Here is a 22,706-nt window from a genome sequence, read left to right as displayed (position 1 = left end):
TCCAAGAGCTTCTGAAGTGCCAGCCTTACACAGACTAGCCTGTAGGGGGTGGACAATGGCGTGGGGACTGACGGTGGGAGTGGAAGGTGGGCTGGGCAGAGGAGGGCAAAGGGGGACAAATTGTGACAACTCTAATAGAATAACAATTAAAAAATTTAAACAAGATAAAGAAAGACTAGGCTATAAAATGAAGAAGGATCATAGCCAGCCATTTAAATATAAGTATAGAAGTATGACATACTTATATATTTACTAATTATGATAATGAATAGCTTAATTTTGGTTAGAAAATAACAAGGAACATAAAAATTATTGAGAATCTCCCCACCCTCCAATATATTGTACAAAACAGGTCCATACTCTACATACTTCTGAAAGCAAGACTGTCTACTGGGCAGTGACATGTCATCATTAGTCCTTGTAATTCATAAAATGTGAACAAAAGAAAATAGCTTTTTAAAAAAGTATTTTTCATTCCAGTACTGCAAATGTTTCAAACTAAGCCTTCATTTGGGTGGAAAGGAAAAGTACAGAGTGAAGTGATCTCTGACAAATTGCCAAAATACCAGGATTATAAAAGGACAGAAAATAAGAGCATTGAATGCGTGTTTAATAACAAGACAAAACTAACAAACAAAACAAGGCAGGCGATGTTTCCAGTTGAAATGCTCCCGAGAGAAGATGATTATTGCTTTAAGAAGAAAACAGTATATGAAGTCAGGTCAGCAGAAGCATTTAGTGTACAACTTGCTGAACCTCTCTTAAAAGTGCTGTGTACGTGCAAGCAGTTATGTCTTCCCGCAAGTCTGTTCTGCATTACTAAGTTCACACTGAAAGAGGAAGTTCATCGCTGGTATTCTAAAAATAGGCATGTGAGTTATATAACTTCTTGTTTTTCTTATTGATCCACGTATAATATTCTTTAAGTCATATACTTTTACAATAATCTTCTTACCTAGAATCACAAAAAGAAAAATCTACCTGCGGATGGTGTTAAATGGATTCCCAATCTGTCCTTCGCACTCAGTTTAGGAGAGTATTCTTCCATATTACGTTGCAGTATTTGGACGTGGTTTTAAATAAGTACCCAAATATATTGTTTCAGCAGTAAACCAAGAAAATGAGACTGGGGGAGGTACTGAGGAATGAAGCTCTGTAAAACTGAGCCACTTGCACAGAAGTTGTGTGATGTTAAAATCACCTCAATTCCCTGCCATTACAGTTCTCATGATGGACCTGGAGGCAGGATGTCTCTTCACGAAAGTAGACAGACTGGTTGAGATGCCGCTTGAGCAATACACTTCCCGTCAAGGAAAAGCCCTTTACTAACATTAACAATGTCATTAAGAAATGTTTTAATCTCTGCTTTTATCTCAACCTCATGAGAACGCCTTTCCTCTAAAGAGGCAGAATTGGATTAAAAAACAGCTCTGTAATTTCCTGACCAGTGTTCCTTCCATACAGCTTTATTAAAAATGGTGTAGACACAAGGGGTAAAATTTAATTGTATTTCTATTCCAACACTGAATCAGTGTCTTCATGGTTTCTTGTTGAACAAGAAACTGCTCTTTCAAGAACGGGATGAGTTGACGACTTTTTTGTATAAACCTCTTATTTACCTAACGACCACCTTCACTGCTGTCCCCAAACTGGTGTTCCATCATTAAAGATCAACACATCCTTTCGAGTCCTCACCAAAGCTTAGTTCCTCTTGTAATCCGTGTTTTATATTCAAGGACTTCTCAGTCATTATACCAAATAATGATTTAGACACTGTACATCAATAGTTTTGTCTACAAAATATCCTCTAGAACTGTCCACCATAATTCTTTCTTGTTCTAGTTTTTGCCCCAATAACACGAAGATTTATAATACAATTTGCCTCCAACATGTTACAAGCCCTATTCATACTCTGGAACTACTGACCTTTGGTGACCCTGGACACCACTGCAACCCCTTCCATCTGCAGGAAGTAGCTACAAAGGAGACCCTACATTCCTTTCCCTTAGAAATTCAGAGCCAAGAGCCTTGAGGAGAGTGGAAGAGTGGGGATATAGCAGGTAGAAAGGCATGAGCTGAGTAAAGACAATAGGCCAGCTGCAGAGAGAGGGTCCCCAGGGTGGAGAACCCCAGGTATCTAGCAAAGGGCAAGGTCTTGCACGACCACTTCCTTAGGCATTAACCCCTGGAGGGGACACCTATGCCTCAGCTGTGTTTCAGCTCCAGGCCCAAAGAAGCAACAAAACCAGTCAGTGACCTATGGCTGCTAAGGACCAGATGCACTGACTAATGACCCTCTCTTCCCTGGTGCCAACCCAGCCGTGGATACAACCCTGAGGGGCACACCTGGGAAGGCTGATGAATATTCCACTGAGACCTCCACGTAAAAGCCCTTAGGACAGGGACCCAGTGATATGCCTTTTCCAGAGCACGACTGCACCATACCTCCCTCCCTCCCTCCCTTTTTGCCTCTGTAATGCCTTTCCTGGGCCCATTTCTCCTATGGCTCACTTCTTCTACCTCTGTGACTGCCTCTAAGTAAACTTTCTCTTATAACTTGAAAAAATAATATCCTCCAGAATGCATATAATAAGAACTGCTCTTCTGTGCTGTTACTGAAGTATGCAACTTTCTTAGAACTTTCCTAATAACTGTTTTCTAATCAGTTTGTTATTGAGACTGTACAAGCTTCTTGGAAACAGTGTTTATTACTTTGTTTTAGATTTAATATTTGAATCTAGCCTACAAATTCAGACACACAGGTAACAGATTGCTTCATAGTTGTTAGAGGCTAGCATGCATTATTTCTGAGGATTACATCCGATGACCCAACTCAGAAAATACAGACAGAAAAATGGACATAATCATTAAGACAAGAGATGTTAAAATGTCTTCATGGCCAAGTCATTGATCGTAGGCAGGGACCTCGGTAACTGATGTTAAGGGAGGTGGCTTCCGGTCATCAAGGGCTCAGTGTGCTGTGTGCCAATCATCTGCGACAGCAACTGGTAGCAGTGTTTCACACTGGGCTTTCCAGTAAGGAGTGCAACTGTGCATGATACTTGTAATTTTGGACTCTTCTCCACCTTGTATGACAGATTTTAAACTAAGATGTGTTATACATATTTTACAGCTGTTCAGGAAATATAAAACCACTTAACTAAATTCATATACCAGGGGTGACAAGTTTGACAGTGACATGCAAATACTGACAGACCGTGTGCTGCTAACCAGTGGCAGATCGCAGGCCACCTTCCTCATAGAATTCAACTGATTGTTGAAAACATCACACTCAGACTCTCTTGCACAACACATACACGTTCTAATTCTGCATGCACACTGAGGTTTGTTTCTACTATTTACATTAAGGCAATTAATGGTGGTATTTGTTACTATTTTCATCAAGCACAAAAACCAAATTTAACCAACATTAAGATCAATAGGAAAGTCCATTACTGAAGATGAACACATTAACTTTGTGTCGGCCGAGCCAACCTGACCAGCATAGTCCTTGTTGTGTTACACAGGCACCTAATGATCACACACTAACAGAACACTACTAGTGAGATTTTATAAAGTCATTACATTAAAATTTATAAAATGTGAATTATGTGCATAAAACTGGCACAATGTTCCATATGTGAAAAAAAGTTTCAGTGCATTTTTTCCCTGTCTGCCCTGTCTGGAAGTGCCCGGCTGTTTACCAAGGATCACCACTCTTTCAGCAGCTCTGCTCTCATCCAAAGGTTAGGGTTCTACCTACAATTCAGATTAAACCCTAAAAGATGACAACAGTTAAAGTGGTAACAAGGGCATCAATAAGAGACCACAGAAAGGCAATTTCTAATAAAATAAACCCTTTATTAAACAGCAGACATTATTTATATATTAAACAAAGTGAGAAAAGCCTAGGAAACTAAAAATATACTGTCTGTTAAAATACCTGATACATGGTAAGTGCTCAATAAATGTTTACAAAATTGGAAGAACATTTAAGAGAAAACACTGATATATTATTTAAAACCAACTTTTTCTTAGCCCTAAATTCTTGTCATAGTTTAAGGCTGCTTTTAGAATTAAAATTATGGCTTTTACAACTTCTCTTAATTCCTAGGAGTTCATAAAATTTCTCTTAATGACTTTGTGATTGTTGTACTGGTTCCAGCATTAAAGCCCCTCACATGTTTACCCATCCCACTTACCTTGGTTCTGTAGTCTAAGCCAAATGTCATAAAGGTCTCCAATCAATGGAGTCAGTACAGCAAAACCACCTTTTTGTTAAATGTGTCCTGTTAAAACTTCCTAGAATTAACTCTAGGAAGCTAATGACCCACCCACAGTGCCATCCTTCCTACAAAAAACCCTGCCCAAATATACCACTGTCTCCAATGTCACTCTTAACTGTGTGGCAACTCCAATTCTCTTTGGAGAAATCTGTAGTTCATTGCTGGGGGCTCTTTTTAAGATGTTAGTAGCATCTTCATTTTTACTAGAGATTACTGGGAATCTATAACTTGGCCATCTGTAAACCACTTTTCAATTTTCTTGACTAACACATGAAAATATATTTTGAACATATGCAACAAAGCAAGAGTTTTACAGAATGGTAGTTTCAAACAACTTTAGGATTTCTAGTGGTTAGAAAATAGGAAAATATTTAAAGGCTTCATACTTTTTCCCTTTTCTATCGTAGACTTGATGTGTAGTATTTTCATCCTTTTGCCTTTCCTTCCTATAAACAGAAATGCACATACTACACACATTCTTAAAAATGCATAGTCAGGAAAAAAACAAAGAATGAACTGTTTTTCAGTGAGCATGATTTATGAGGAAGCAAAATAATAAAAAATATCCTCAGCAATGAACTACACTTTAAAAGGAATATTCCTGAGTTGCTGAGAAGACGTATAATCATAAAACCACATAACTTCAGACTTTAAAAATCACCCTAACTGGCTTATTATGTGTGAAGAAATCAAATACTAGAGTTATAACCCTTTCAAAATATGGTAGTTGCAGTAGTCGGACTGGAAATAAAGAGCAAGAAAACACACAAGTTTTGTGGTTAAAAATAAAGCCCAAAAATCCCAGGGAAAAATCTTCATAACTAAATTATGTAGTTTTCAGTGCATTACATGGGGGGGAGGGGGGGCAGTGGGGGGTGTGCTCAGTTTCTTCATTTTACAAATGCCTAAAACTTTAATAATTTTATCTCCTAAAGAGTGTTGATTGTACTACAGCTCATATACCATTACTCAGGAAGATAATTTTGGCTTTGTTCATTTCACAAATGTTTACTGAGCATCTAATATACATGCTAGGCATTGTCTTTAGCAGACAGGCAAAGGACTAGGAATGTACTGACATAAGGCTCTGAATGAACAGCAGCATTTGTTCCTAGATTTGTATCTTTTGTAAATGTTGAATACCTAATCTCTGTGCAAAGCAATGGAAATTCAATGAAAGTGCAAACGGTCTCTGTTCTGACTTTAAAATCAAGTGGGGAAGATTAATAAATAACAGTAGCTAAGTACTAAGACTGAAACAAACAAGATGCTCTCATAAAATATTATCAATAGGGTCTACTTGGTCTGAGAGGAAATATCTAGCACACAGGTGGCAAGCACATGGCCCGCGGGCCAAATCCCGCCCTCCACCTTGTTTTATCCTGCCCGGCAGCACCGAGCTCCTTGCCCCTAGTTAAGGGGTAGTTACATTTATACAGTCCTTACATTCGGTCCTTTGAAGGCAGCTGCAAGGCTGATGTGGCCCCCTGTGAAAATGTGTTCGACACCCCTGATCTAACCCAAATCCTCAAAATGTAAATAAAGCAGCCATGAAAAATGCTGGGGAAAGATTATTCTAAACAGATGATGTACACAAATTCCTGAAGAGAAAAAATGCTTTACTTACTGAAATTTCCAGTTGCTAACTCCATTTCAATCATAATTCTTTTCTTTCTACAATACATTATCAAACTACAACAAAAAATTAAATCTACAACTTCATATACTTGCCAATAAAAGCACAGGGATAAGTATAGGATAAGCGAATACAAAGACTATACAGTAGTAAATGCTGGATCAAATGATGTGTGAAAATGAGTGGAATCCAACTTAGCTGGTGATGAAAACCAGACTTTGAAGGTAATGCAACACTACTGAAGTTCTGAACATGGAAAACATGATGAAAGCTGTACTTTAAGGGAATATAATGTCACAAACATTATATTCTGAAATATTAAAGCAAAAAATAAGTCTAGGTTTATGTAAAAAGTCTAATTACAGCAACAGCTGAAATAGAAAACAATACTGTACATATGCTACATCCAGACATGGCAAGAAACTGAATACATGAAACAAAGACTAATTCTCAGGCAGAAAGCACAACAGTCGTAACAGGAAGGGAAGAAGACTGGAGATTGCGGTGTGACAATGAGTTCAAGAAATCTGATATAATGGTTACACATATATTTAATATTTATTAAATATTTAATATTTTTATATTACCCCATCACCTTTAAGAAAGATTTTTATTTATTAATTTTAGAGCAAGGGGAAAGGAGAGAGAGGGAGGAACATCAATGTGCAAGAGATACATGGATCAGTTGTTTGGACTTGGCCCACAACCTAGGCATGTGCTGTGACTGGGAATCGAACCTTTGGTTCCCAGTCTGGCACTCAATCCACTGAGCCACACCAGCCAGGGCCAACCCAGAAGTTTTAAATAACTACATGAGCAACTTAAGAGGTTTAATTAAAACATGATACAGTGTGCACTGACACTCCTACTCTGTATTTCCATTAACAATACAGAGTAAAGGCATCTTTGCTTTGGCAGTAAGTGCCAGAAATGACAACCTTCATATTGAAGATAACCAGTCAACAAGGATGCATCAAAAACCTATTACATATAAGAGGCAATATAACTTAGCAGTTATCACAAAACTCTCAGACTCTCACACCTGGTGGTAAATCTAGGCTCTAGCATTTGCTCCAAATGCTGGGAGGTTAGTTATTCAACCCTGTTTTTTTGGTAGAAGGAGTACAACGATATCTACCCCATTTAGCTGTCCACAGGATGAAGTAAGTTAATAAACACAAGGGGCACAGAAAGGAGCCCACATATTAAGCACCCAAAATTTAACTTACATATTAAGCACCCAAAATTTAACTTACATATCCTGTGCAAGGCACTAGGGAAAAAGTGAATTGTGAAATAAGAGTCACCAGTTCTAGGAATTTTCCTAGAACTTATGATCTTATTTCCTTATGATCTATGTAAGGAGGCAAAAGTAACTTACATGCAACAATTTGAGACAATTAAGTGTTGACACTATTAGTATAGTAAAAAATGGGAATGAAAAAGATGCAAACTCATGCAACTAAATGGATCCAGGAAAAAAGGCTTTCCTTAGTTATTTTTTGTTCAGAAAACATTAGATTGTTCAAGTAACACAGTTGGCAGTGGGTTACAGGGGATTCCTTCAATCCTTACATTCATTAATTCAAATATAATTTCACACTTGAGATTCAGGGTATTTAAAAACCGAAAATGACAACTGCTAACCAAAGAGCCCTCCCTAAATAACTCACTAAGAGGAAAAATTAAATTTGCCAGTACTGAGAACAGAAATTAGGAGGTAACAAATTCTAGGGCTCTGATTCTAATTAACACAAGTAATTCTGCAGATTCTGGTTTAATATTTTGAGGTACATTCTAACTCACGGCAAATATCACATTCAATTTTAATATTAACATGTTTTTACTGAAAGACTACCTACCAGGAAGGTTCGAACTAGAAAAAATAAGGTAAAAAGATTCAGTACACTCTGATACAATTCTTAAATATTCTCCTTCCAAATAAAGTGGTCTGCCAAAATATCCTATATTCTTTATTAATAAAATCTATATGACTTAGGTAAAACCATATAGCTATTTAAAATGCCAATTATATATTTCTTGTTGTTCTGACCATAGAAAAGGATATTACCAAACCCAGCAATATGTAGTTCATACCTTAAGACATCTAAACCCAGGGATTAAGGATTGAATTCAACATAAATTTACATAAATAACATAGTAATGAATTATTTTATCTTGTACTTGACTCGGTAGATGCTCAATAACTACTTGCCAAACACGGTTACAGAAAGCCCAGATACAGAAAATCCTGTTTGTAGCACTGCAGCTACCTGCAAACTGGACACATACAAAGATTACAAATGGGGTGTGGGGTGGGTGTGGAAGGGAGGCGAGGCGAGACGACGTGTTATAAAGTAGATCATGTATGGAGGCCCTTCAGAGAAAATCTTCATATTTTTTAAATCTTTCATCAGAAATAGCAATATTCGATCATTATGAAATATACACCTTAGGATAGTTTTTGTGAAGGTCTTGGGAAAATATTTCTAAAATATTTTCCTTTTCACATTTTTATCACTCCAAAGCATGTTCATTGTTCATAAAATTTTTCTTGTCAAAATAAAATGAATTCTGATTTTTGTTTTACTTGACAGTATTTCAGTAGGTTTTGTCTTAAAGCTGACATCTTTTGAAAACTACAATTTACAAGTTAACAGCTATCATAAACTAACAAGATTTCCTAGGAATCATTTATAAGATTTAGTACTCTAGCTTTGGGAGTCTGGCAAGGGGACAAAGTTTCTAAAAATAATTTTAATTTTTAATATAGTGTAGAACAGTAGTCTGGGGGTAAATAAAACTATTATGGCAGGATTTTAACATGGAGAATAAGAATTCCTGTAAGATTCACAGATGTGCTTTAAAGAAGTCTAAGAACTCACTGAAATATTATGCAACAATTGTAGTATTTTATGCAAAAAATACTTTTTCTAGGGAGAGGAAACATAGTTCTTATTTTTCAAAAGGTTGATGAACAGCTCTCCACAACCCTAATTAAGAACAAGTGAAGAAAAGGGCATCTAAATTTGTGAAAATAGGTACTAAGAAAAATGTTAAGGTATGGTTTTCATTCATTTTTATGAACTTAGCCACAAAAGCCACTTTGTTAAAACACAATGTTTCTGACTAGCTAGTTTTAAAATTAAACCACTATTCTTTAAATCCTTTTTTGGTGCTATTAAAATTTTTACTGAGACTAAGTAACTAGCCTTCCTTTAGCATAAAAATGTTAACTTTTCTGAAAACCCAAGAACATTTTCCTAACAAGTATTCACCATTTGCAAGTAGATTTAATAAATTAGAGGTGGCTTTTTTTCCTATTATGTTAATGAGACACATGATTTTTTTTTTGCATTCCAGATACTAATATACTGATATTACTATTACCTTGAGATTTATTTCCCCCAAAAGATACTTGATGTACACTACTGTTTTAGCCTACAGTACATAAAGTCCAGGGGCTCCTGTGATCTGACCACCAGATTATTATGAATTATGTGTAGAAAGTTTTATTCTTTACCACTTGCCTCCACAGACTTCCCAAATACCAGCTGAATGTGATAAAGTAAGAGACAGAAGCCTGGGGTGGGGGTCTTTGCCCTATGCTAAAATAAACAGAGCTAGGGTGGCAGTAAAGGGAGAGTTCAATCTGCACTGGGCTTCTTAGAGGCCTGCCCAAGTTTTAAGCTTCATGAACAAATTTCAGTTCCTCCAGGTCTTCTTTCTCCAAACTGGGAAGTATCCACTTCCCCTTTAACAGTTTTTAGGTAGTCTTAGGGCCCTGCTAGTATATCCCACTCTGACCTTGGTCTTCTGAAATTCAGGAAATTTTAAATGAAAGTTCAAATATTCCCCAAATCTTAGTTTGAGGCCTAAGAGTATCTGTGTATCCACATATAAAACTCAAACTGACAATGTGACCAAAAAACCACCATTGATAAGAATCACCAAAGACAAAAATCTAGACACAGATTCTTTTATACAGAATGTAAGCTTCTATTGCTCACTGTTTCACCCATTCAGTCCAACATTAGGTCCTACAGGTGTGCCCAGCTGTGGGGATTCACAGGACATAAAACATAGCTCCAATTCTCAACAGATTTAGTGTATCAGGGAAATTTCAAATGTTTAAGGGTGATTAAAGCAAAAATGCAGTTTGCAGCTTTACCTGAGCATTACAAATATTAAAAAATTCCATATTACAGATAGCTGGAGGTAATTTCTGCTCATCCTGAGCATCCATAGTTGGATTTCTGCAGCACCTGACATCAACAGCACAAAGAAAATGGATGGAAATCATTTCTAATTTATCCTTTACTTAGGATATTTATCAATTGCATGTTATAAGGACATTTTCAACTTAAAGAAAATTTGGCTTTAACTCTAAACAAATTCCAATAGCTGAGAAAAGACATTTCCCTCTTTTATTAAGTTTTTATTTTAGGACATATCAATTCATACTCCTCATTAGAGGCATGGCATTAAAAAAACAAAAAAGTATTTTCCTCCTGCTTCCACAATTCTTTCCAGTCACTCTAGATGATCACAAGCAGAGTTAAAGGTAGAAAGTTAACATGTACAAATACATCATCACAACATTTCCTGGTTGAATTTTTTCCAAATGGACATTTTGGAAATTAAAATTACAAACTAAATTCAGATCAGCAAGTAGATGCTGGGTGATGAGGAATTTAAATTTTAAAGCAAATATGTAATTAATCTGGCAACTTCACCTCATAACTCAAACCTAGTAAAACAAATCACAGATGAAAAAATCCTAATAATTTTATGAGGGAGTATGCTCTCACATTATAATTTTTGTTGTTGTTTACCTCATCCAAGAGGAAAGCAGTAACTCACTTAAAGGTTAGAAATTGGGCACATCTTTTGAAAAATTTCAACAGTGTGTTTCCTTTATATGGTATGCCAATACATACTCCATAAAACTGTTAAAGCCTAACATGGTAAGGTGTGTGTTCAGCTCAGCACTTATCATTGCCTAGAACAGTTCAGGAAATGTTGCAGGTTGTAAGACATTTAGCTTGGACTACAGTAGGTAACTCTGAAATATGTTCTTCAAATTTTAAAAAGGCAAAGTAAATTTTTTTATACCTTCTAAGTTATTGGACTTTTTGCGTAAGAATGTCATTCAAGTTTTTCTAAAATATTAACTTTGATTTCACATTAAACGTCTCTAATATATGCACTTTAAAAAAAACATTATTGTCATTGCGATGTGTTTGTAAAATTATCTGGACTGCTAAAAGAAATTTGAAAAGGGGAAGCCTTGAACACATTACTCCTTTCCCACATGAAAAGTACACCCATTAGCAGAATATTCATTCAGTAAAATAAAATATTACCTGGTTTGTAAGGCACAATGTTTATAATATCTAAAGTGGAATTTATTTGATGACCTGCATTAAGCCCTCAGAAAATCTGCTGCAACTTGAGTAGAAAGAGGCAAGTATTCACGTAATGTATTAGTCTGCAGTCCAAAAAGATATTTCATCTAAAGTATGTCAATGAAGTACCTGGAAGAGTTTCTTTATAGACTGACATACAGTTCTGAATGCTTTGGAGGGTAACCTAAACTCAGTTCTCTTTTGTTCGACAATGTCTCCTTTCCACTGCATAAACCTTGGCTCCAGTTCCACGACCCAATGCCTACCTTACATTATGTTGTACTTCACTGGTACCACATAGAGTGATTACGTTATAAAAGGCCTCTAGATCACTTGGTTCAAATTTAATAGCTGGTTTCATTAATGCTCCAGGTGCAAGCGAAGCCTCTCCAATAATTCTCAGGTTGATAAATTTGATTTTCCAAGTATTCTCCACAAAAGGGCAGCGGATGAGTCCAAAAATTTGTTCAAAAATGCCCAAGCAAGTGTTCCCTCGGTGGACAGTCCCAGCAACTCCAACCATAACCAGACCATGGGGAGAAGAGGCACATTTCAATCCGCGGGAATCAAGGTTGGGACTGAGAAAAAGATATTCTTCTTTCACTAGTGACAGCAGACGAAGGCTCACAACTTCTGCACCTTGGTAGTCTATCACATTTTGTTCAGAAGTGTTATAGTAAAACCTAAGCTTGACATCATGCCAGAAGTGCTGTGGTCCCCATTCATCTTGAGGTGGTCCAAGAAAAGGATTCTGAGAATTAAGAAGTTCAAAGAACCAGTGACAGAATTCCTTTCCTAATTGACGAAAATCAACTTTTTCAGTTTTATCTTCTTTCTCCTGCTGATTAAGATAAATACAAAATAAAACCAAGGTTAATTCTATCTATTTTTCTACATAGCCTGTTTCACAAGGGAAATGAACTATATGTAAACTCACTAAAACCACCATGCATAGTAAATTCTCTCTGCAAAAAGGGGGAAAATCATTTTAGAATTTCCAAGATTAAACATCTAAAAATCCAGCAAAGAAATTAAGGTTTAACAAAGCCTCTTAAAATCGCATCATGTACAGTCAATAATTATTTACATAAGCATCTTCTCTTGATTGTGGCAGTGGTTTCACAAGTATGAAAAAAAAAGTCAAAACCTTTCAAATGTATGCTTTAAATGAATATATTTGTGGCATATAAACCATACTGCAATGAAGCTGACAATATCAGTCTTTAAAAAGATACTTCTAATATTGAAATAGGTTGTTTTCTATGATCGGAATGAATTTTACACTACTGTTTCTCTCCCCGCCCCAAAGAAAATGTTATTGTAAAAATATACCCAATAGACTAGATTTTCATTCACCTATTTATTCCAGAGCATAATACCTCATTTACATGTTATGAAATCTTCTATTTATTGAGCACGTACTATTTAATATATTGGGCACTACGCTTTCCACTTAAGTGCTACTTCCTTTTAACTTCATAAACCTGTGACATAGATATTATCCTTATGCCCATTTTATAGATTTTTTTTTTTAAAAAAGGCTCAGAAAGGTCAAGTTATTTGCACAAGTTCACATCTAGTATATGGTAGACACTAATTTGAAGTCATATCTGCCATGATTTCAAAGTCAAGGTTCTTTTCAGTACATTAAAAAAGTCCTTATTAGATTCCTTCCTAATGTGAAGGTAAATATCTCTCACTGTAAAAACTCATTAATTCAAAGTATGTGGTATGTAGTTTAAAAATCTGCAAATGGCATAGAGGTTCATTCAATCAACATGTAAATATTCACACAATACCTAAAATGTACAGTGGGGATAAAAAGGACAATGAACAGCCAACGTCAGCCAGAGAAAATTTACAACAGAATTTTTTCTAGGTTAAAAAAAAAATAATAAATGTAATGAATAAGTTTCTTTTATGGAATTTTTTCAATTTAATACCAAAGAATGTTTTCAAAATGAGAAAGGGCTTATAATAGCATGCATTCATTCATTCATACACTTATTTTTCATTACTTTTAGAGAAACGGAGAAACATCGATATGAGAAAGGAACAAAAATTGGTTGACTCCCATTAAGTGCCCAGACTGGGGATCCACCAGGCACGGTCCCTGACCAGGAATCAAACCTGCAACCGTTTAGTTACGGGCCGATGCTCCAACCAACTGAGCCACGTCAACCAGGGCAATAGCATTCTTTTAAAGTAAAAGAAATTTACAGAAAACTAGAGGCTAAATTAAAATTAAATCGATCCTGCAGTCTATCCACCCTCTTTTAAAAATCCAATACTCCTCCTTTGATAAGGGGATAAAATTCTTTTGCCTCATAAATCAGAATAGTATTTTATATACATTACTAAATGTCAGAAATATTGTATTTTAGATGCTTTACTGGTATTCCTTTAGAATCCATAAGATATAAAGCTAACAATTATTTTTAAAAATTATTAACATGTTACCCCAGATGCAGAATTAGACTAAAGAGTCTGAGACAAAACTATGGTTCAGGTTATAACTATAAGATCAATTTTACCTGTTGAAAGATTTTAACGTCCACAGAGGTCTTAACTGGCTCTGGCGTTTCCTTCAATTTCAGATGTAATTGCTTTCTCCAATATTCCTTTGCATGCTGGATAAGATTGTGTTTTTCAGTAGCTGGAGGTATAATAACCCCCTGTGATGCCAAGTACTTAAATATGACATCTCGGTGGACTTTTTTACGCTTCAGAAGTTCTTCTACATTTTGACTATATGCTAATATTGCACGAATAGCATCTAGAAGGAAATTGTAAAGATTAATAGAAAATCATGAGTCACTTCTAAATTTGTCCAAGGTCAGCAGAAACTCTATTTATACTCGTCAAGGCATTTTTGCTTCTGTTTGAGATGGTTATCATTTTTTAAAAATAGGTAGTGAGTTGTCAGGTTTTGGGTTTTTAAAAAAATTTCTTTAGGCTTTGAACTTCCCTACCTAAAATTCCCTCTCATTTCACTTTTTATACCATATAGTGAAATTTTAGCACTTCTTTTATAGTGTGTTTTAAGAAAGAATTTGAGCCAAAATAAAAAAATATTTTCTAATAAGGCCAATGGACCTAAATTCAGTTACAATCCATAAAAATGGGTAAAGTTACAATATTTAGATGTGCAAAAACTTTTAGTTCAATCTCCTCATTCTATACATAATGAAATTTGAGGATACATGAGGTATCAACAATCATACTTCTTAACAGGCAGAACCCTGACTGTACTTTTTTTAATTAAAAAATATTAAACGATAAATCAAAAATTATTTTTAACGTGTGTGAGGTACACAGAATAGCAATAAAATGAACTCTCCAGTACACAGCATACAGCTTAGGACACAGGAAATAACATCTTTGAAGCTGCAGTTTTACACCTCCCTACTTAATACCATACCCTCTTCCCACCGACCTCACAGGTAGCTATTATCCTAAATGTCGTTTACTATTCCCTTTTTAAAAAATAGTTGCAGCGTAACTATGTATCCCTAAACAATACAGTTTTGTATTTTTTGAACACTGTAAATTTCAACCCATCATAGTCTTCTGCAATCAACTTTTCCCTTAATGTTGTTTGAGATTAAACTATGTGAATATACGTAGCTCTAGTTAATTCATCTTCACTGTTGAACCGTAGTTAATTATATGACTATATCACATGGTATCTATCATGCCGTTTACAGAGTTTTATCATGTGTGTCCCATTACAAACACTATTACTTTCATATGTCTCCCAATGCAGAGGGGCAAGTGGATGAGCATTACATAGGAGCTTGTTAAAAATGTAAAATTTCTGGACCCACGCTAAAACTACTGAACCAGAATCCACATTTTAACAAGATCCCCCAGTGATTTCACAGGCACTTTCAACTTTGAGAAGCTCAGTCTAGAATATGTGCCTTGGAATAAGAGAATCTTCCATTTTAAGAGAGAATGTCAAACTGGTTTTCCAAAGAGGTAGTCTAAGAGTTGTTGTGCATGATCACGAAAGCTTGAGGTTTATACATTAAGTTTTTTGCCAATATAGTACATAGAATAAAAATAGATTACATGTTTGGGTTTTCATTTAGCTGCTTTCTAAAGAGGTTACACCTTTTCATATGTTTACTGATTTTTTTTTTCCTCTTCGAGAAATGTTTCTTCAAATCGTTTAACATTTTTGTACTGGAAACTTTATTTTTATTTGCTTTTAGATCCATCAATTAAATCCAGCATTTTGATCTACTATAATTTTAAATTCACTCACCTGGTCTTTAGAGGTGATTAGAATGTAAAATATATACATGCTGAAGAACTACATTAAGTCTAAAACTGTTCTCAGTCTATATTCATAGAAATTTCTTCTTTTAATGTTTATGGTATGAAGTTTCAGATGAGATTTTTCTTAAATGATAACAATATAAATCTGACTTAAGTAGAGAAATATGATTTTTAAAAGCTGAATCTTAGTAAGTAAGCCTTTTCTAATTTAGGGGGCAGTAATTTTCACATTTTAAAATAAAATCCAGCAAGTTTAAAATAAAACTAGACAGGTGACATACAAAAAGAAACGCTTAAACTACTCATTTTTATACGGACTCATTACAATCAATTTGAACGTTAATTACCCTTGAAAACTATTCTACCAAAATGTTTGACTCTGAAAATGTTTTTCTACTAAAATTATCTCAGAAAAAAATCTGGATCGAAAAAAAGAAATAAATTCAAACCATCTGCTTTTATAACAGTGGTTGTTTGAAATCCTCTTCCCAGCTTGAAAATGCCTCAGCAGCAACTGACAGTCTCAGCTGATTGAAACAAAGTGGAATACACCCTGGTTCCCAAATTTTTTTTTTAAAGTGACTGTTCACGTACTCTGGCTCCTCGAAACAACAAATAGTTGCCTGTAATATTCAATGGGTAAAACCAGCGCCCTTTCGATCGCCACAACCTCCCCCAGGGGAAAGTCGCGGAGGGGCCGCCCGAGGATGCGTTGTAGTTCCCAGACCGCTGAACGGCTGCGCCGACCGAGATTCCTGAAGGTTCCGCCCAAACGCAGTCCAGGATGGGTTTGGGGGTAAGGCCCTGCACCTCCTCCACTCACAAGATCCCGTTACCTGGGGGCCAGTGAGGCCTGGGGAGCGGCGGCCGACCGTGGGGATAGGGTTCTAGCCTTACCCTGGCGGTCCTCAGGCTGCACTAGGCGGTTTGTGATGGTGTCGCATAGGGCCATGATATCATCGTTATCCAGTAGGCAGAGCATGTTACGACAGCCCTCTCTCTCTGGGTCGCTGAGCCCCGACATCTCGACCCCCAGGTAGGGGGAGAGGACAACGCCAATAATGTCGCTCCTTTAGGCCCAAGGGGCCGGCGCCTTGGCAACAGGCACCGGAAGTGCCTTTTCAGCTGTTCGTAGCGAAAGCGCCTCCAGTATTCCAAACCCTTGGGCGGAAGTGACCGCCAATGTGGTCAATCAGGAAACGCGGTGCTCCAACTCGTCGTTCCGGGCTGGCCCGGACGGAGCGTGGTCCCACGGATCTCACTTAAGGAAGCACCCCGCTTACATCGAAAACATTGACCTTCCACAAGCGAACTGGTCGCGGAAAGCGAAGCCCTGTAACCTCAGGAGTCCCTCTTCCGAAAGAGTGCCTGGGACGGCTGCGCAGGTGCAGGTGCGTGGAAAGCGGGCGTCGGCCCCAAGCGTACGGCGAACTCCCGTGATGCCGCGGGGCCGGCCAATGGAGGCAACTCCTCCCCGCCAGCAGGCCCAGCCCCCTGGAGGGCTTGACAGTCCTCTGCGGCCACGTCGAAGTTGGGTGTTCCTTTAGTTTGATTCTCTTAAATTGCATAGTACTGTTAAAATACCATGGTTTTACCAATATACTATGAAAAGTCCCCTCTCCCCAACCATCCTATGCCACGCCTGCCTGCCTTTCTGCTGACTTCCCTCTCAAGCTGAGATCGGCTGTTGCTTCCATTCCGAACACCGCGGACTTAGGCTGGGCAGTTGTCGCGTAGCAGTTTAAAGTTAGAACGCTGGAAACCGGAGGCCAGGGTTTTAATCTGCCATTTACGAACGGTGACCGTGGGCAAGCCGTTTTGTCCCAGTTTCCTATCTAGAAGTGAATCTAGAAGAGATACCTACAAAGGTTGTTGGCAAAAAGGGTGCAGAAGGAGGGCGTGAAGAACAGTGCCTGGCCCTTCTTTAGAAAGACCTCAACACATATTAGCTGTTAGTACCCACATTCGCGAGAGGGAGGCAGTCACGCTGTCCTGGACGAAGTCTGGATTAGGAATCAAACTTAAATCACTTGGCCTATAAGGATTTCTAACAAATTCTGAGGTGCTGCTAATTCTGCTGCTCTGGGGACCACACTGTAAGAATCACTGCTGGTAGAAGTCTGTAGCCAACTTCTTTTGTCTCTGAAATCAATAATCATCAGGCAAGTCTAGCCCTCTCAATCTGGATTTATTAGATTCACTTACGTTCTACATTTGTAGGGAAAACTGCATGACCAAAACTGCATGACGTTATGGTTTTAGGACACATCTGATTTTTCATTTCCACCTATTAGCTACGTGACTTTAGTCAAGTTATTTAACTTTTCTGAACCTTGGTTTCTAAAAAGCAGTGTTCTTACCTACTGTCACAATTACACATACAAAGTAGCCGGTACACAGTAATTTAGTAAAACAAGAAGCCTTTCTTCTCCAGTGTGCAGCACCCCCAAATGCCATGAACTATTATTGCCTTCATTTCAAATTTTGACATATAACCAAAACTTGTCTATTATCAGTTGGTTCTTGAAATCAGTATGAATCTTACATTATGCTTTGAAAGGCCACCTATTTATCTTGGGAGCTTACTTATACGAGTATTTCATTGCTTCTCAGAATTCAAGTTTCAGGAAAGAAAAATGGAAAGGGTAGATAAACCCAATAACTGTATCTAAATACCTCAAATATATTTATTTAATAGCTTAAGACCACTTAACCACAATTCATAGACTGAGAATTCTAGAGCTCATCTCTAGAATGCTTTAGTAACTTTCTCAGTGTTTCTCAAAGCATAACATTTGTAACTTGCGCAAAACACTATTCAACACTGTATGTGTTCTTCCATTTGCAGTGCTAACTTCTCACATTAAAGATGTTCTTTTACTACATTGGGCCCATTTTTTTCCAGTTGCAAGTTACAGCAAATAGTGTAGAGGGTTTTCCTTTGTTAGTGAACCAAAAAAGTAGGAGCCCTCATACCCAAGGATCTCACTTTTAGGTACAGATTAATTGGCTTATTTTCCCACTGAAATGCTTTTTTAAGTAGTAATTTTAATTGTCGTTTATATCTTATTTACAAATGACTTCAAAGTTTTTGTTTTATTGTTTTAAGTTCCACCAGAGACTCTTCATCTTTGGAGAATTACCAATATAGATAAGTCCATCTGCTGCCTTGCTTTTGGAGAGTTCTCACATTTGTCTCCCACCAACTAAATTTGCAGAAGGTGCTATCTCACAGTGAAACCATTTATCTGAAATGACTTTAGTAATTCTAGCAATGTGTAATTTCTGCATGTGGACATTAGTTAAAATAATTTCTAATGGTATTTTTATGTGAACTTTTAGAGTTACCTTTTTCGTTTTTAAAAATCACTCAATATGAATATGGTAATATAAACCGAAATACCTCATTTTCTTATGAAACATAATAGAAATTTCTTATTTAATACATATCTTAAGCCTAATTCCTTTTGAAGCATTGTGCTACATAAAACTGACCACTTCATTACCAATACGGACAATGTTTTATTGAACAAATCTATGTACAGTACAAAAAATTTCTTGAAATGAGACACTATTGTTGATTTATTGCATCAATGGCTCAGTTTTAATTTGTACTCTTATAAAATGCAAAGTAAAATAATGTTCAACAAGGAAGCACAAATTCCTTTCTTGCTGAATCTGTAATTATCTTTCACATATTAACAATTCCAAAATGCATATGCAGCACTTAGTCATTCTGAAAAGGTGTTTTACAGTACCAAATAAATTAAAAAATAAACACTATTATCCCTTTTAGATTTTTAATCCATACAACAGCTTAAACCAAATATGAAAGGCTGAACCTTCACGTGTGATTTGAGAATCACAAGTTCAACGTTATAAATTATCTAGTCATTATATAACTGGCAGTTAAAAAAAAACAAAAACAGTTATGGCTGAAGCCCAAAGTACCAGTGTCCTTATCCACAGAGATCCCCCTTTCTACCTTGTCCATAATATCTGAGCAGCAAAAATTCAGATTTGCTGTTTCCTTGACCTTACTGAAACATAACAAAAAGTTAGTATTTAATGTTTTGAAGGCAATTTTTTTTTATTTAAAAAAAAAGGATTGGAACTTGGTCAATGTAGGTAACACATCCTCAAAAGAGAAGACAAGAGAATAAAGTGATGAAGAAAGCTTTCTTGTCTTCTGGATTCCAGATTAGAACTGTTGGAAGTTTATGCACTCTGTAAAAGCAAAATGTTTACTTTATAAAACATACATAAAATGTACACATTCTTTCAATAGCAATTATTTGAGAAATATATTAAGAGGTTAGAATAATGTGGTTAAATAGAATTTTATAAGACATTCCTTGACTTATGTATAAACCAAATTGATCTCAGTCTTTCAGAAAGTTTTCTCTCAGCAACACAAAAATAGAAATAAAACTTCAAATTAAAGAGAAAAAAAATAACACGTGGGGTATGTTTAAAACATCTTGGTATAAACTGCAAAATGAATGAAAATAATTTGTAGACATGATGGTTTCAACTTACAAAAAATAAGTTAAAAGTGTTAATTTGTAATTTCAAACTTATGGAATATGAAGAAGAAATTACATTTCAAAAAAACTTTATTGTCCAAATGAACTAGTTTCCAAACAGACTTTATTGCATGATTATTTTAGACTAAACTGAAATAGATCTCATGTTGTATTTTTAGTCTCAGGGTGTATGGAATACATTTTGAGTTGACCTTAAAGAATTAAAAAAATTTAATTGATTTGTGTGTAACTGTACTATTTAAAAGTAAATCACACAGCCTAACGTAGGCTACATTAAAAAAGAAACCTAAATTTTATTAGAATGGTATGACTGTCAATTGCATAGTAGTGAATGTCCATGATAAATAAGCTAATAAAATTGGGAAATTTTTTAGATGTCTGATCTATCATGACCTATCATGACTTGGAAATCCTAATTTAATAAAATCTGGGTGTACCCTGGAAGAAATGTCCCACTTGCTTGGTAACTTCATTCAAGCTGTAATATTCAAAACATTTGGATATAGTAGGGTCTGATGAGATTATCTACTTTGAACAAAAATGTGTCAGTTGGAATACTGGAATATTTGGTTGACACTGGTTCGTTACTAGCTCAGTTTTTGAAGAATCTGCCTTCGCATTTTTGTTCATTTTATCCCTGCTACAGATTAACACAGTTAGGTAAATGGAGGTCTTTCAACCTTCCTCTTTTAGAAAATGTACAAGTGTTGGGTTGGCCAAAAAGTCCGTTTATTTTTTTCTGTAAAATGACACATTTTCATTTTCACCAATAACTTCATTAATTTGTATATTTTTAGTACATCACCTATCTTCCAGATGCAGTAATATTGATTGTTCTTAATTAATATCTCAATTTGCTCCCTATCAACTTCAACTGGTTTATCCAACAGTGGAGTATTGGCCAGCAAGAAATCTCCAGCACGAAACTTCACAAACCACCTTTGACACATTCAAGCAGTCACAGCACCTTCTCTGTACACTGCACAAATCTTTTTTTGCATTTCAGTTGCATTTGTATCTATCTTGGAATGATAAAGCATAATATGCCAAAAATGTATTTTCTTCCATCTTCAATATTAAAATGGCTACACAAAAATTCACCAATTTTGATATATATTTTTTTTTAATGCATGATGATATGACAGCTGTCACAATGCAATCTAATAAAATTCCTTCCAATGAAGTTAAAGACAAGTAAGCACTACTAGGGCCATCTTACAGAAAAAACAAACATTTTGGCCAACCCAACAGAACATATCTGAGAGGGTATTTAAAAAACACTTTTTGTCTTAACAATTAATTGACAATTAAGTTAAAATCTTCCTTAGGAAAATTACTGGTCATTAAGGAAAATAAATGTGTCAATATATCTTACTGTATTCTTGTGCAAATTTTTGTGTAAATATTTCCTTTCATATATATATATATATATAAAAATTACTATTCAGACCAAATTCATCACTAATAAATATGAAAGGGTAAGTAGTATGGCTTATTTTATAATTAACTCTCCTAACTGAAAAAAAACAATGAATTCTTGACCTGATTCTTAGCTTACATTTCTTACAGCCAGTTATTTTTATATGGCTGTACTTAACTCACATCAATGTCTATAGGACCTTACTATGAATCATCAAGCAATGTCCTAACACTACTCTATATACAAATAGAAATATCCCAGTGTGCTTATACCATTATTCACATTGAAGAATTTGTAATTCAGTGTTTTCCTTCAACTCGACAGCCTTTAATGGTCTTAGGTTCCTCCAATCTGTCCCGTCATTGCTGGTACTTTTTCTATTTAATTAACACTGCTGCCTTTTAAGTACTACAATTCACTGGTATTGTAGGAATGGAAAATGGAAGGTTCTACTGAAGCACTGTTGTTTTGTTTTCTTTTGTTTTTAAATTTTTCAATGCTAGCATGCCATTCATTGAACTTTGACGTGTCTATTCAATCATCTGGAAACAAGTTACAATGTATTATGAACAGAATGGTGATTGGTCAAGTTTTATTTTCATGTATGAGCTTCTAAATTATAGTAAAGCAAATAGCAGTGATTCCTTAAACCATGTTTGACCAGAAGGAAGGTCATAATCTGATTACGCATGACAAGAAAACAAATCCCATTTGTAGAATACTTTTATTGTAAACCAACCCCTCCCTTTTTTTTTTAATAACAGGTTAACTTTTCCCTTTCCGTAAGGCCATAGCTTGTTTCTCTTTGACTAGTTGCCTGAATATTTTTGTCACATAAACAAAACTGAACATGCTGCTATTAATCTCACAAACTTTTTTTAAAATGTGGTTTTCTGGATAACTGGTACTTTGGGAGTTTTGAAATAACCCTTTTGAAATCTAACCCAGCACATCTCTGTGAGTTCATTCTGGATAATGTGCGTTGTCTTTATCTTTAGTAATCCAAGACCACTCTAAAATTAAGGCCATCAGGGAAATAGCAAACTGATGATGCATTTTCTTGTAGTGCTTTTTTCACACTACTGCTCGATCAATAGATCTTTCTGAAACATTTTTATCAGGCAC

At 35.9% G+C, this 22,706-nt stretch overlaps 2 protein-coding genes and 1 long non-coding RNA gene across 4 annotated transcripts in view; 1 reads left to right on the top strand and 2 right to left on the bottom strand.

The window, feature by feature from the left end:
* Positions 1–10,223: 10,223 nt before the first annotated feature.
* C2H3orf38 (chromosome 2 C3orf38 homolog) lies at positions 10,224–17,054 on the bottom strand. Of its 2 annotated transcripts, none has more exons than XM_045193558.3 (3): positions 16,512–17,054; positions 13,865–14,106; positions 10,224–12,168 (listed from the first exon to the last, which is right to left on the bottom strand). In XM_045193558.3, exons 1-3 carry the CDS (start codon positions 16,636–16,638, stop codon positions 11,593–11,595), a joined length of 945 nt encoding a protein of 314 aa, XP_045049493.1. In that variant the 5' UTR covers positions 16,639–17,054; the 3' UTR covers positions 10,224–11,592. The 2 variants fall into 2 exon arrangements, with proteins under 2 accessions (XP_045049493.1, XP_024413965.1); XM_024558197.4 differs by having other exon boundaries at positions 10,224–12,171; positions 16,512–17,051.
* The window catches only part of LOC139440690 (uncharacterized), an 82,574-nt gene continuing 76,734 nt past the window's right edge, over positions 16,867–22,706 (top strand). The window contains exon 1 of the long non-coding RNA XR_011650865.1: positions 16,867–17,005. This is a non-coding gene — a long non-coding RNA (uncharacterized lncRNA). The remainder of the gene's footprint in view (positions 17,006–22,706) is intronic.
* Positions 19,047–22,706, bottom strand: part of ZNF654 (zinc finger protein 654) — an 81,897-nt gene continuing 78,237 nt past the window's right edge. Inside the window, exon 9 of the mRNA XM_024558127.3 lies at positions 19,047–22,706. Coding sequence (XP_024413895.2) covers positions 22,699–22,706 — 8 coding nt within the window. The 3' untranslated portion in view covers positions 19,047–22,698.

Source organism: Desmodus rotundus, chromosome 2, assembly GCF_022682495.2.
Source record: "Desmodus rotundus isolate HL8 chromosome 2, HLdesRot8A.1, whole genome shotgun sequence".
Lineage (NCBI taxonomy): Eukaryota > Metazoa > Chordata > Mammalia > Chiroptera > Phyllostomidae > Desmodus > Desmodus rotundus.
Note: the sequence above shows the minus strand (reverse complement) of the source record. Positions and strands in the feature narration are given on the sequence as shown.